Source organism: Salmo salar, chromosome ssa09, assembly GCF_905237065.1.
Source record: "Salmo salar chromosome ssa09, Ssal_v3.1, whole genome shotgun sequence".
NCBI classification, from domain to species: domain Eukaryota; kingdom Metazoa; phylum Chordata; class Actinopteri; order Salmoniformes; family Salmonidae; genus Salmo; species Salmo salar.
The window spans coordinates 124,344,934-124,359,377 of record NC_059450.1 but is presented as its reverse complement, the minus strand read 5'-3'; the positions used below and the strand labels follow the sequence as shown (position 1 = coordinate 124,359,377).

At 42.6% G+C, this 14,444-nt stretch overlaps 1 protein-coding gene across 2 annotated transcripts in view; it reads left to right on the top strand.

Moving 5' to 3' along the window:
- Positions 1-14,444, top strand: part of LOC106612559 (sortilin-related receptor) — a 79,615-nt gene that overhangs the window by 1,028 nt on the left and 64,143 nt on the right. For both annotated transcript variants that reach the window (XM_045724476.1, XM_045724475.1), the window contains exons 2-3: positions 12,524-12,640; positions 14,257-14,391. In XM_045724476.1, the coding sequence (XP_045580432.1) occupies positions 12,524-12,640; positions 14,257-14,391 (252 nt within the window). The remainder of the gene's footprint in view (positions 1-12,523; positions 12,641-14,256; positions 14,392-14,444) is intronic.

The following is a 14,444-nucleotide window of genomic DNA, read 5'->3' as shown; positions in this document are numbered from 1 at the left end:
TACTCGACTTTTTAACACAGACTGTCCCCTTTCAGCATACGATGCCATGGCGGGCGCGTTTCTACCGTAGAAAGCACTGGCATAACATATTCAATGACGTCAATCCATCTAGTAAACAAACCCTCCGTTTTACTGTCTACCAACAGACTGTTACACACACGTATTGCACAAAGTCTTTGAATTCTCTTCTTGACCAAGCTAATGCAGTATTTATGTTTATTTGACCAGTTTTTCAGAAACCCCGCGATCACAGCATGTCACCACAATCACACAGTTGATAACAGTGAACAACAACACAATTCTAATTAGGCACGACTGCCACTAGTCTTCACCATGTGGACATGCATGCCATATTGGAGGGTGGAAATATTGCGAAGAGCCAATAGTGGCAGTCTTTGTATATTACATTTTTGTTATTGATTTCTGTAAGATGTTGGGGCTGTTGTGTATGATGAATCAAATCAAATTGTATTGGTCACACACACATGGTTAGCAGATGTGAGTGTAGTGAAATGCTTATGCTTCTAGATCCGACAGTGCAGCAGTATCTAACAGGTATTATCAACAATTCCACCACAAAACCTAATACACACAATCTAGTAAAGGAATGGGATGAGAATATATAAATATAAAATATATGGATGAGCAGTGACAGAGCGGCTAAGTTGCAATAGATAGTGTAGTATACAGTATATACAAATTAGATGAGTTATGCGAGATATGTAAACATTCTTAAAGTGACTAGTGTTCCATTTATTAAAGTGGCCAATGATATCAAGTCTGTAAGAGTCAGGTCGCATTGCTGAGTGTCTCCATAATGTGATTTGTTATTTATTAAGGTAGTCAGCTCTTCAGTATTCCTTAAAATGAAACTAAAAGTCACTGGTGGTTGCACCGCATTCCACACAACCTCAAATTGGAACAGACAGGGTTGCTTATGTGATCAACTTTGGAAATAATTCCTCTGCTGGTCAGATGTCATGTTTTGTTCTGAACAGTCAGTGTCTCTTCTGTGACAGTAGAGGAAAGCCAATATCTTCAGGGATTAAATTGTTTTGTTCATTAGACAGGGCACTCATGGGATTCAGCCTAGATGTTTCTAAAGGTGCTGCAGCGACAATGCCCAAAATGTTTGCCAAAAATGCACAAAAAGGTACATACTTTATTTGTTTATAAATAAATACGGTAGGCTATTTGTAGAAACTGTATGGCTGCTATTTTGGCGTTTAAGTAAGCTTTCAGTCCCCCGTCCCTAGCCATATCAAATCAAATCAAATCCAATTTTATTGGTCACATACACATGGTTTGCAGATGTTAATGCAAGTGTAGCGAAATGCTAACCTATATAGATATATCCTATATAGATATATAATTCTCCCTTTAAATTTAATTGTTGTACAAATCTGTATCGGATGTTGTCAGTGTGTGTGAAATGTTGATACAATTAATCAGTTTGTTAGTTTAAGTAAGGAATGTGGAATGTTGGTTTAAAGTTCATTCCTAATAATGAGCTCAAAAAAATTAGGAAAGGAAGTAGAAAAAACAAACTCTTGAGACAAAGAATGGCACCCAAGGGGATGGCTGCCATTTTACGGTCTCCTAACCAATTGTGCTATTTTGTGTTTTTTCGCATTGTTTGTAACTTATTTTGTACATAATGTTGATGCTACTGTCTCTTATGACCGAAAAGAGCTTCTGGATATCAGAACAGAGATTACTCACCTAATAACTGGATGAAGATTGTTTCATTAATGAGTCTGAAGCGAGGATATAATGCTGCTCCCAGATGAGGACCAAATCCCCATCATTCACATGAAGAAAATAAGGAAATAAAGGGGGCGGAGATCAGGGTGCCTTGTGAGAATTTGTCTGCGAGTGGGTAACCCGCCTCTTCCATCCACTATAATGGCCAACGTGCAATTACTGGAGAATAAAGTGGATGAGCTCTGTTCGAGACTATCCTACCAACGAGACATTTAAAACTGTAATATCTTATGTTTCACCGAGTCGTGGCAGAACGACGACACAGATGATATACAGTTGGCTGGGTTTTCCGTGCATCGGCAGGACAGAACAGTTATGTTCTGTAAGAACAGTGGTGGGGGTGTGTGTCTTTTTGTCAATAACAGCTGGTGCGCAATGTCTAATATTAAGGTAGTCTCGAGGTATGGCTCGCCTGAGGTAGACTACCTCTTGATAAGCTGTAGACTTTCTTCTTCTTGAACTGCACTGTTGGTTAAGGGCTTGTAAGTAAGCATTTCACGGTAAAGTCTACACTTGTTGTATTCGGTGCATGTGGCAAATAAAGTGTGATTTGATTAGACCACACTACCAAGAGAGTTTTTATCTATATTTTTCGTAGCCGTCTATATACCACCACAAACCGACGCTGGCACTAAGACCGCACTCAACAAGCTGAAAAAGGCCATAAACAAAGAAGAAAATGCTCATCCAGAAGTGGTGCTCCTAGTGGCCGGGGACTTTAATGCAGGCAAACTTAAATCCGTTTTACCTAATTTCTACCAGCATGTCGCATGCAACCAGAAAAAAAACTCTAGACCACCTTTACTTCACTCACAGAGACGTGTGCAAAGCTCTCCCTCGTCCTCCATTTGGAAAATGTGACCATAATTATATCCTCCTGATTCCTGCTTTCAAGCAAAAACTAAAGCAGGAAGTACTAGTGACTCGCTCAATATGGAAGTGGTCAGATGACGCGGATGCTACGCAACAGGATTGTTTTGCTAGCACAGACTGGAATATGTTCCGGGATTCATCCAATGGCATTGAGGAGTATACCACCTCAGTCAGCGGCTTCGTCAACAAGTACATTGACGACATCGTCCCCACAGTGACCGTGCGTACATATCCCAACCAGAAGCCATGGATTACAGGCAACATCCGCACCCAGCTAAAGGATAGAGCGGGACACTAATCCGGACTCTTCTAAGAAATCCCGCTATGCCTTCAGACGAACCATCAAACAGTCAAAGCGGTTATACAGGACTAAGATTGAATCCTACTACACCGGTTTTGATGCTCGTCGGATGTGTCAAGGCTTGCAAACTATTACGGACTACAAAGGGAAACCCAGCTGCAAGCTGCCCAGTGACGCGAGCCTACCAGATGGGCTAAATACCTTTTTACGCTTGCTTTGAGGCAAGCAACACTGAGGCATGCATGAGAGCACCAGCTGTTCTGGATGACTGTGTCGTCACACTCGCCGTAGCCGATGTGAGCAAGACCTTTAAACTGGTCAACATTCACAAGGCCGCGGGGCCAGACGGATAAACAGGACCTGTACTCAGAGCATGCTTGGACCAACTGGCAAGTGTCTTCACTGACATTTTCAACCTCTCCCCTCCCTGTTTCAAGCAAACCACCATAGTCCCTGTGCCCAAGAAAGCGACGGTAACCTGCCTAAATGTCTACAGCCCCATAGCACTCACATCGATAGCCATGAAGTGCTTTGAAAGGCTGGTGATGGCTCCCATCAACATCATCATCCCGGAAACCCTAGACCCACTTTAATTCGCATACTGCCCCAACAGATCCACAGATGACACGATCTCAATCGCACTCCACACTGATTTCCCACCTGGACAAAAGGAACACCTATTTGAGAATGCTATTCATTGACTACAACTCGGCGTTCAACACCATAGTGCCCACAAAGCTCATCACTAAGTTATACAGCTCCACCATCCAGAGCATCCTAACCGGTTGCATCACCACCTGGTACGGCAACCGCTCGGCATCAGCCCGTAAGGCGCTACAGAGGGTAGTGCGTACTGCCAAGTATATCACTAGGGCCAAGCTTCCATCCATCCAGGACCTATATACTAGGCGGTGTCAGAGGAAGGCCCATAAAATTGTCAGAGACTCCAGTCACCCAAGTCATAGACTGTTTTCTCTGCTACCGCACGGCAAGCGGTACCGGAGCGCCAAGTCTAGGTCCAAAAGGCTTCTTAACAGCTTCTACCTCCAAGCCATAAGACTTCTGAACAATTAATCATATGGCCACCCGGACTATTTGCATTGTTTTTACACTGCTGCTACTTGCTGTTTTATTATCTATGCATAGTCACTTGACCCCTACCTACAGGTACAAATTACCTCGACTAACCTGTACCCCTCCACATTGACTCGGTACCGGTACCCACTGTATATAGCCTCATTATAGTTACTTTATTGTTACTTAAAAAAACTACAAAAATTATACTTTAGTTTATTTAGTAAATATTTTCTTTACTTTATTTTCTTAACTGCATTGTTGGTTAAGGGCAGTTCACGTTAAGGTCTACACCTGTTGTATTCGGCACATGTGAAAAATACGATTTGATTTGACTTGCGGTGTAGGCAGTATCGAGGGGGCTGGATTGTGAAATTCAAGCGTGAAGTGTGACTGAAATCTGTCTTGAGCATCTGCCAGTTGAGATTCTCACTCAAAACAAACAAGACAGCCAAGCCTCTAGTCTAGCGTCTCGGTTGTGTTCAGCAGAGACAGAACGTCTTGAAACAGAGTGAAACGCGGAAGTCATACCTGAACTTGTCCAATAGTGATTTTGTTTTGCTAGGGCGTGCCTTACTGAACACGCTCCTGAAGTTGCTCAATCTATCCAGTAAATGGTTTCCCACAGTTCACAAACATCTCCAGGGAAATAAGATGACATACTCTGAAGGTGTACTGCAAGCAGGATCTGGTTCCCTGCCACAGGACACATAGTAAACATATCAAATGTGGTTTGTGCATAAGAACACTATTCAAGTGCTATGGTGATGTCTGGCTTGGGGAATGCTTGGCTGTACTAATTTTCCTCATTAAATAGTGGTCATCATGTCACACATAAGGAGCCTTGATGAATACATTTGACTAGACTTGCCTGGTGCCTGGACTTGTTCTGATGCATTTCATCTAGCCTACTTCTATGAGCCTGTGTGAGCAAGGAGGATACATATGTTTGCAGTTATGTGTTGAGTTTCAAGAGATCAGGCCTAATGTAGTAGAACAATTATTGTTTGCTAACTGCAGCGAAGTGAGTGCCGGTGAAAAATAAGTGCTATGGTAAACAATCAGAATCCTGATCATCTTTGATCGTAATGAAGAAATGATGGTTGAATATCTGCAGTTGTATTGGACACCTTGTTGCTCATTCATTATTTCGGCCTATCGGTGTGTGTGTGACAGCGAGCGAGAGAACAAGCATTGGCAAGCTATACCAGCGTGGACCCCTTCATCCATTTCATTGGTTTCTTTTGTGTTTGTATATCATTTACTACAGTCTGACATATCCGTTCAGGACAAAAAGCATAGACTAGTTTTTGACCCTTAACACTCACTTACAGTTAGGAGTTGGTGTGAATTCACTGCAAGTTGCAGTAAAGAAGGTGAACAATACAGATGTGGAAAAGGTATGTCAAAAAGGGCATTTTCAATGCTCTGGTGTGTGTGTGTGTTCGTTCGTTCGTTCGTTCATCTGGCCTTGGCTAGTCTGTCAAGGCCAGATGAAGGATGTACAGTTGAAGTCGGAAGTTTACATACACCTTAGCCAAATACATTTAAACTCAGTTTTTCACCATTTCTGACATTTAATCATAGTAACAATTCCCTGTCTTAGGTGAGTTAGGATCACCACTTTCTTTTAAGAATGTGAAATGTCAGAATAATAGTAGAGAGAATGATTTATTTCAGCTTTTATTTCTTTCATCACATTCCCCGTGGGTCAAAAGTTAACATACACTCAATTAGTATTTGGTAGCATTGCCTTTTAAATTGTTTAACTTGGGTCAAACGTTTCAGGTAGCCTTCCACAAGCTTCCCACAATAAGTTATGTGAATTTTGACCCATTCCTTCTGACATAGCTGGTGTAACTGAGTCAGGTTTGTAGACCTCCTTGCTCGCACACACTTTCAGTTCTGCCCACAAATGTTCTATTGGATTGAGGTCAGGGCTTTGTGATGGCCACTCCAATACCTTGACTTTGTTGTCCTTTAGCCATTTTGCCACAACTTTGGAAGTATGCTTGGGGTCATTGTCCATTTGGAAGACCCATTTGCGACCAAGCTTGAACTTCCTGACTGATGTCTTCAGATGTTGCTTCAATATATCCACGTAATTTTCCGTCCTCATGATGACATCTATTTTGTGAAGTGCACCAGTCTCTCCTGCAGCAAAGCACCCCTAAAGCATGACGCTGTCACCACCGTGCTTCACGGTTGGGATGGTGTTCTTCATCTTGCAAGCGTCTCACTTTTCCCTCCAAACATAATGAGGGTCATTATGACCAAACAGTTCTATTTTTGTTTCATCACACCAGAGGACATTTCTCCAAAAAGTATGGTCTTTGCTCCCATGTGCAGTTGCAAACTGTAGTCTGGCTTTTTTATGGTGGTTTTGGAGCAGTGGCTTCTTCCTTGCTGAGTGGCCTTTCAGATTATGTTGATATAGGACTCGGTTTACTGTGGATGTAGATACTTTTGTACCTGTTTTCTCCAGCATCTTCACAAGGTCCTTTTGCTGTTGTTCTGGGATTGATTTGCACTTTTCGCACCAAAGTGTGTTCATCTCTAAGAGACAACGCGTCTCCTTCCTGAGCGGTACGATGGCTGCGTGGTCTCATGGTGTTTATACTGGCGTGCTATTGTTTGTACAGATGAACGTGGTACCTTAAGGCATTTGGAAATTGCTCCCAAGGATGAACCAGACTTGTGGAGGTCTACAATTTTTATTCTGAGGTCTTGGTTTTTTCTTTGATTTTTTTCCCATGATGTCAAGCAAAGAGGCAGTGAGTTTGAAGGTAGGCCTTGAAATACATCCACAGGTACACCTCCAATTGACTCAAATGATGTCAATTATCCTGTCAGAGGCTTCTAAAGCCATGACATCATATTCTGGAATTTTCCAAGCGGTTTAAAGGCACAGTCAACTTAGTGTATGTAAACTTCTGACCCAGTGGAATTGTGATACAGTGAATTATAAGTGAAATAATCTGTCTGTAAACAATTGTTGGAAAAATTACTTGTCATGCACAAAGTAGATGTCCTAACCGACTTGCAAGAACTATAGTTTGTTAACAAGAAATTTGTGGAGTGGTTGAAAAACGAGTTTTAATGACTCCAAGCTAAGTGTATGTAAACTTCCGACTTCAACTGAACTATAAATCACCTGGAGCTGAATGAATGTTTGCGCTGAACCAACTTAACCTCCCGAGGAACGAACACACCAGCAACAGTACCAGTCCAAAGTTTGGACACGCCTACTCATTCCAGGGTTTTTCTTTTCTTTTTACTGTTTTCTACATTGTAGAATAATAGTGAAGACATCACAACTATGAAATAACACATGGAATCATGTGGTAACCAAAAAAGTGTTAAACAAATCAAAATATATTTTTGATTCTTCAAAGTAGCCACCCTTTGCCTTTATGACAGCTTTTCATACTCTTGGCATTCTCTCAACCAGCTTAATGAGGAATACTTTTCCAACAATCTTGAAGGAGTTCCCACGTATGCTGAGCACTTGTTGGCTGCTTTTCGTTCACTCTGCGGTCCAACTCATCCCAAACCATCTTAATTGGGTTGAGGTCGGGTGATTGTGGAGGCCAGGTCATCTGATGCAGCATTCCATCAGTACTCTCCTTGGTCAAATAGCCCTTACACAACCTGGTGGTGGGTTTTGGGTCACTGGCCTGTTGAAAAACAAATTATAGTCCCACTAAGCGCAAACCTGATGGGGTGGCGTATCGCTGCAGAATGCACACATCACACCTCCTCCATGCGTCACGGTGGGAACCACACATGCAGAGATCATCCGTTCACCTACTCTGCGTCTCACAAAGATACGGCGGTTGGAACCAAAAATCTCAATTGTGGACTCATCAGACCAAAGGACAGATTTCCACTGGTCTAATGTTCATTGCTTATGTTTCTTGGCCCCAGCAAGTCTCTTAATCTTATTGGTGTCCTTTAGTAGTGGTTTCTTTGCAGCAATTCGACCATGAAGGCCTGATTCACACATTCTCCTCTGAACATTTTGATGTTGTGTCTGTTACTTGAACACTGTGAAGCATTTAACTCTAATGAACTTCTGCAGCAGAGGTAACTCTGGGTCTTCCTTTCCTTTGGCGGTCCTCATGAGAGCCAGCTTCAACATAGCGCTTGATGGATTTTGCGACTGCACTTGAAGAAACTTTCAAAGTTATTGAAATTTTCTGAATTGAATGACTTTCATGTCTTAAAGTAATGATGAACTGTTGTTTCTCTTTGCTTATTTGAGCTGTTCTTGCCATAATATGGACATAGCCCTATTTGGTAGAAGACCATTTACATTTTTTTTTTTTTACATTTTAGTCATTTTGCAGACGCTCTTATCCAGAGCGACTTACAGTAGTGAATGCATACATTTCATTTCATGCATAAAAAAAAAAAAAAAATGGTACTGGCCCCCCCGTGGGAACCGAACCCACAACCCTGGCGTTGCAAACACCATGCTCTACCAACTGAGCCACCCCCACCCCTACCTTTTTACAACTGATTGGCTCAAACGCATTAAGTTGGAAAGAAATTCTACAAATGTACTTTTAATAAGGCACACCTGTTAATTGAAATGCATTCCAGGTGTCTACCTCGTGAAGATGGTTGAGAGAATGGCAAGAGTGTGCAAAGCGGTCATCAAGGCAAACGGTGGCAACTTTGAAAATTCTCATATAAATTATATTTTTATTTAACACTTCTTTTGGGGGGTTACTACATGATTCCATATGTGCTATTTCATAGTTTTGATTTCTTCACTATTCTACATTGTAGAAAATAGTAAAATAAAGAACCCTTTGAATGAGTAGGTGTGTCCAAACTTTTGACTGGTACTGTATATCTTACTTTTTGTGGACCAACAATTGATTCCCATTCAAAATCCTATTTTCCCTGACCCTAACCTTAAACCCTAACCCAAATTCTAACCCTAAACATAACCCCTACGCCTAAAATTGTGGATCTGCAAAATGTCCTCACTTCTCTGAATTTGTGTTGGTTTACTATTCTTGTGAATAGTTCTGGTACTCACAAGTATAGTAAAATGTGTACGTACACACACCAAGTCTCACTTCAAGCTTGTTTCTCACATTTTACCCCAAAAGAATGTGCCAAGCACTCACTAATGTTTTGCTGGCTGGCTACTCTTCAGCTGGCAACAGCATTGAGACATTCACCATGATCTGCCATGTTAACCCACTTATCATTCAGCCTTGTGAAGAAGGACACTCTAGTCTCTGTCAAGGAGCCCACTTCAGAGATTCCACAGAGCAGGGCAGCCCTTTTATATAACATAGCCGAGCCCAGACTACACTATGGGGAGATAAACAACTAGCCTATGACACATTTATATCAGGTCCTGTCGCAGCTAGTTGGCCATCATCCAGTGTGTGTATATATATTTTATTTTTTAAAATAATGTGTGGCATGACTGTCACAGAGGACAGTGGCTCGATTGTGCTGCATCCTGCCAAAAATACACGCTGGTAGTTTGAAAATGCAAATGTATCATCGGCAGTTCAGCGCCGCTCCAACAGTGACACTCTTTCAGCAGTGGTTCATTATGCTCTCTTGAATAATGAAGGAGAGCATAATGGGGGAGATGTATACTCACCCTATTTGACTGGATTTTGTTCTTTTCCTGTTGTTGAGGAAACAGATTGACGTAGTAGCACCAGGGTCGCGTTTAGTAGGGCACAAAACCGTTTTGCCACGGTATACGAAAATGAGCGTTTCTTGGACAAGCTCAGGTATTAGCCTACCTCTCTGTTTCACTCGTTTCAAATCAATTTCTCTCCACTGAACACAACCATGCTTCTCAAAGAAGGGAGGGTACATGAGAAGAGAAAAGGAGAGAATGTTGTTTTTGGTACCACGAAAGCGTCTCCTGGCTTTTGTAAAGCATGGTTTGCATACTTCCTTTTACATTCTGATGATGTTTTGCAACTGTTATTAATCTAGCTTCGTCCGGTTAGTGCAAAAGGGGCATGAGCCATGAGCTATGGACACATTCATTTACTGTTCCTTCAAGGTTTGGCCGAGTCTATGAAAAATAAGTAAATATATAAAGGAGAAATAGGCCTACGTTCTTCCTGACTTGGTGTTGAATAATTTGGGCTTGTCTGGTGAGCTTACGTCAATGCACTAATGCAAAGGAATTTGTATTGTTAGAATCCCTGGGACTTGCTTGATGAAGACTGCTGGTTGCCTTTTGTATGTTCTGGGTCACTTCTTTCTTTGCAACTTTCTATCTTCTAACTATCATACTAGCAATCATGACTCTATGCTAAAAATCATTTGGCGGTGTTAAACAGGACGCTATTATCGAAGTTAGGCACATTTTCGGGCCCAACATTTACTTCAAGGCCTCTATGACATCAGAGACTTCCGGGAACGCTTGCGAAACAGAACAAACAGACCAGGCCGGTATTTGGGGTTTGAGAAGTCAATGAGGGAAGTGAAAATGTCTTCCTTACCTGTTCATTTTCTCAATCTAAAGGCAAAACCTAGATCCGAGCCAATGTCTTAAGTAGCTAAATGTTATTACTCCAACCTTATGAAAGTGACACTGACGCATTTGAATTTTGTTGAAAACAACTTTATATCGCAGTAGTGCCTTTGATTTGACGGCATGCTCATGCGCAGTTTGGCACGAGACGACCATTCGACCCGTTTACGTGTTTCTACGCATGAGCTTTGCTAGCCAACGTCGCCATGACATCGCCTACAAGTGTGATTAGGGATTTATTTTGGAGAAGCAGTTATAGCCTCTTCATGCTGTACTGTCTTTGGTAATAACGTCAATCACTTCCAAGATCACAAGCAATAGATGTCATTGTGCTCGAGGTAGCCCAAAATGTCTACACACAAAGACTTTAAAAACACAATGATTAGACCTATTATTAATTTATCACAAATCTAAGTAGAAGGCAGTTACAGTCAGTCCCATCTACCCTAAAGGCTGTATTATGAGATTTAGCAAATGGTAGCCAGACCTTTTGGGACCAAATGGACAACAGTGAGTTTGAGGCCCTAACCCCAAGCATAGTCCAATGCTTCATGTAACTGGAGATGGTTTGAGTGACGCTCACGTCATTACCTGTTAATGGTTGATTTGTTATCGAGCTCGGCGAGATGAATAGATTGTGTCTCACGATGCCATTTGCAGCAGTTTACCAGTGCCATCACTCTCCTGATTCAGATGTGTCAGGAGGACCACACCGGCACCCCTTTACATGGTCCGCGGGTAATGAGGCTTAAAAGGCTCTGAGATTTACTGCAGAGTCATCTCAGCCTTGAAGACGGCCTTGCCTTTGACTCAGCTGACCTCCTGGGATGTGTTCAGTAGGGCCCACCACAGTGAAACGTTTTAAAACGTTCTGAATGAGCATTTCTTATTAGACAAGTCCTGTTAGTAGAAGTGTTGTTCTACTATTTTGGAACTCTGATCTCAGGGAATGAGAATGTTATTACATGGAATGAGTTGCCTTATTACAATGTTCCTGCTGAAATCACACAACAAACTCTTGTAGGCTGTTTTGTAGCAATTTGCAGCAGAAATCACATTCCATTACTAAGTCTACAAGCCGTAGTAACAATAGTTGGTGTAAAGTTACCACTGAAAGAAGAGGAACGTCTGTTCATCATTTAGACAGAAATTAGTCTTTGTGTTGTCAACAGTACAAGTCTGTAGAAATACTGTAGTAAAGGGAGAAAAGCAAGCTTTTTAAAGAGCCACAGCCCCCTGCAGAATGATAAATTAAGAATGAGAGAGAGGAGCGCTCAGATGAGAGGCAAAGGCAGTGGGAATTAAAATGACATACTTTTTGTGGACTCACACTTTACAGATCTTAATGTCAGAGCTGCACCAATGGAGTGTTAGTGTTTGTTTGAGCTGTGCCTTCTGCTTTTACACTGCTACATCTACCACAAGCACTTAGTAGCAGCATTGTGTTGTTTCAATGGGTACAGTGAAGGCCTCTGAAAGTGGGCGATGTGAGGTAAAGCTGCTCACTGTCGCTCTCTCTCACTCACTCACACACTCACACTCACACTCACACTCACACACACACACACACACAGGTAGGAGCCTTTAGCCAGGTGCTCCTCACAAGGTCATAACAATAAGACCACAAAGTCCGTTGCCGTAGTAACGTGCGTCAGTGAGTTTAACTGGTTAGAAGGATGAATAAAGAAAAGCACAACAGCTCTGTTCAATACACCAGACACAGCCAGGCAAGGTTCGGCAACCTTTCACTGAGGGAGTTCTACCAGCGAAGCAGGTGCTGCGAACCCAGCAAAATCATTACAATGTCTAGCTGATAATAGCGTTTCATAACAAATTTGATATGGCCCAAGGACGTTTATCAGATATAAAAGCCTCTGTAATTTATCAGATAGTTGCTTAATTCATTGGACTCTGAGTTGAGCTGCATTTTGACCAAACAACAAAAATACAACAGGTCAGTTGAGAGACTGTTCTTTTCTTTGCAGGCCAACCTGAACGATTCCCATAACCAGATGGTGGTGCACTGGGCCGGGGAGAAGAGCAATGTCATCGTGGCGTTGGCCAGAGACAGTGTCGGAGCCACAGGTCCCAAGACTAGCTCGGTGAGTACACAGTAGTACACTTCCTGCGCATACAGTAGTACACTTCCTGCGCATACAGTAGTACACTTCCTGCGCATACAGTAGTACACTTCCTGCGCATACAGTAGTACACTTCCTGCGCATACAGTAGTACACTTCCTGCGCATACAGTAGTACACTTCCTGCGCATACAGTAGTACACTTCCTGCGCATACAGTAGTACACTTCCTGCGCATACAGTAGTACACTTCCTGCGCATACAGTAGTACCGGAATACACTTCCTGTGACTACAGTAGAACACTTCCTGCGAGTACAGTAGTACACTTCCCGTGAGTACACTAATGTAGTAGCCTACATTTCCTGTAAGTACAGTAACATACCTTCTGTGTGGGATGGTGATCCACAATCGCATGGAAATAACATCCATGAACCTATCCACCACTACGTAGCCTAACGCCTACATGTTGTTTTTAACCACTTTTGAATCGTCTTCCCTCTCAATTCACATTGCCCTCTATTCAGATAACACCCATAGGATTCTGCCATTCAAATTTAGACTCCTTTGTTTGAGTTATCATGGCAGAAATGATAGTACTGTGTTAACCACAGTTTGACTGTGTAATGTCTTTGTGTATCCATGTGTGTTTGTGTGCGTGCGTGTGTGTGCGTGGGTGCCCATCTGGTCAGTGACAGTGACAGGCCACGTGTTGTCAGTGCTGCGGGGCCCGGACCTGTTCCACTGTGCTAAGGAGATGGCGCCATGGCCTGCCAGCCGGCCGTGTGCTTCCTCTCCACTCTTCTCCTCTCACAGATCAGATTCACTGAGCCACGGATGAATCCCTCCATCTGTTACACCACCAAAATAGTTCTCTCTCTACTCTGTCTGCTTTTGATGATATCAGCTCCCTGTCCTGCCTGTTACTCACACTCAGCTTACAGTAATCCAAGCACCTCCCACTGCTTTTGTGCACAGTGTAAGAAGGACGTCCCTCGCTCCTCAAGGGGTTAACTTAAGATGTAATGCCATTTGAAAAAAGTGGTTGATACTTAACTGCAGAGATGCCACTGGTGAAGGACAGCTTATTTGTACAAAAATGGTTAGTTTTGTGTCTCTCTCCGCTCCCAGTCCATTTCGCTCCTCGACATAACTTCCAGCCAGCATTGTGGATTCAGTGGTCTTTGTGTGCTGTTCTCTGGGGTCTGAGCTCCTTGGTCTCTGGCACTCTGATGGGAATCTGAGAGTGCTGACCTCACTCGTGTATTGTCTTTGGTAGAATCTGCAGGACAGGAGGGAACAGAATGGAACAATAAACTCTCTAGTCACTTTTTCTAGTCGCTTTTTCGCTTTTTCCCAAGTATTGTGTTTCTCTCCGTAGATAGTCTGTAGCTGGAAAGTCTAGCTACTTCCTAAATGCTTTGATTCCTTTTACTGAGTTAGTTAATGGCCTCCCTCCCAATACACCCATTCTAAAATGATTTTGTCCTCTACAAGGATAGGTGTCCTTCATCAAAAAGCATTTTTCCTGTCCAAAAAGCATCACAACAAAAAGTACAGTGATAGTGGATTTAATTTGTTTACCATGTGCCGTGACTTCCATGTTCTCACCTCATTGCTCTCTTCTCTGTCACACGGTAGGTGTACGTGTCTTACAACTATGGAACCAGCTTCTCCCCCATCTCAGAGAGGTTTCAGCTGAGTGGGGAGAAGGAGAAAGAGGGGAACAAGCAGGTCATCTCCCAGTTCTACCACAGCCCTGCTGACAATAAGAGGGTAAGTGGCTGAAGACCATAGAGGTACATACACTGAGTGTATGAAGCATTAGG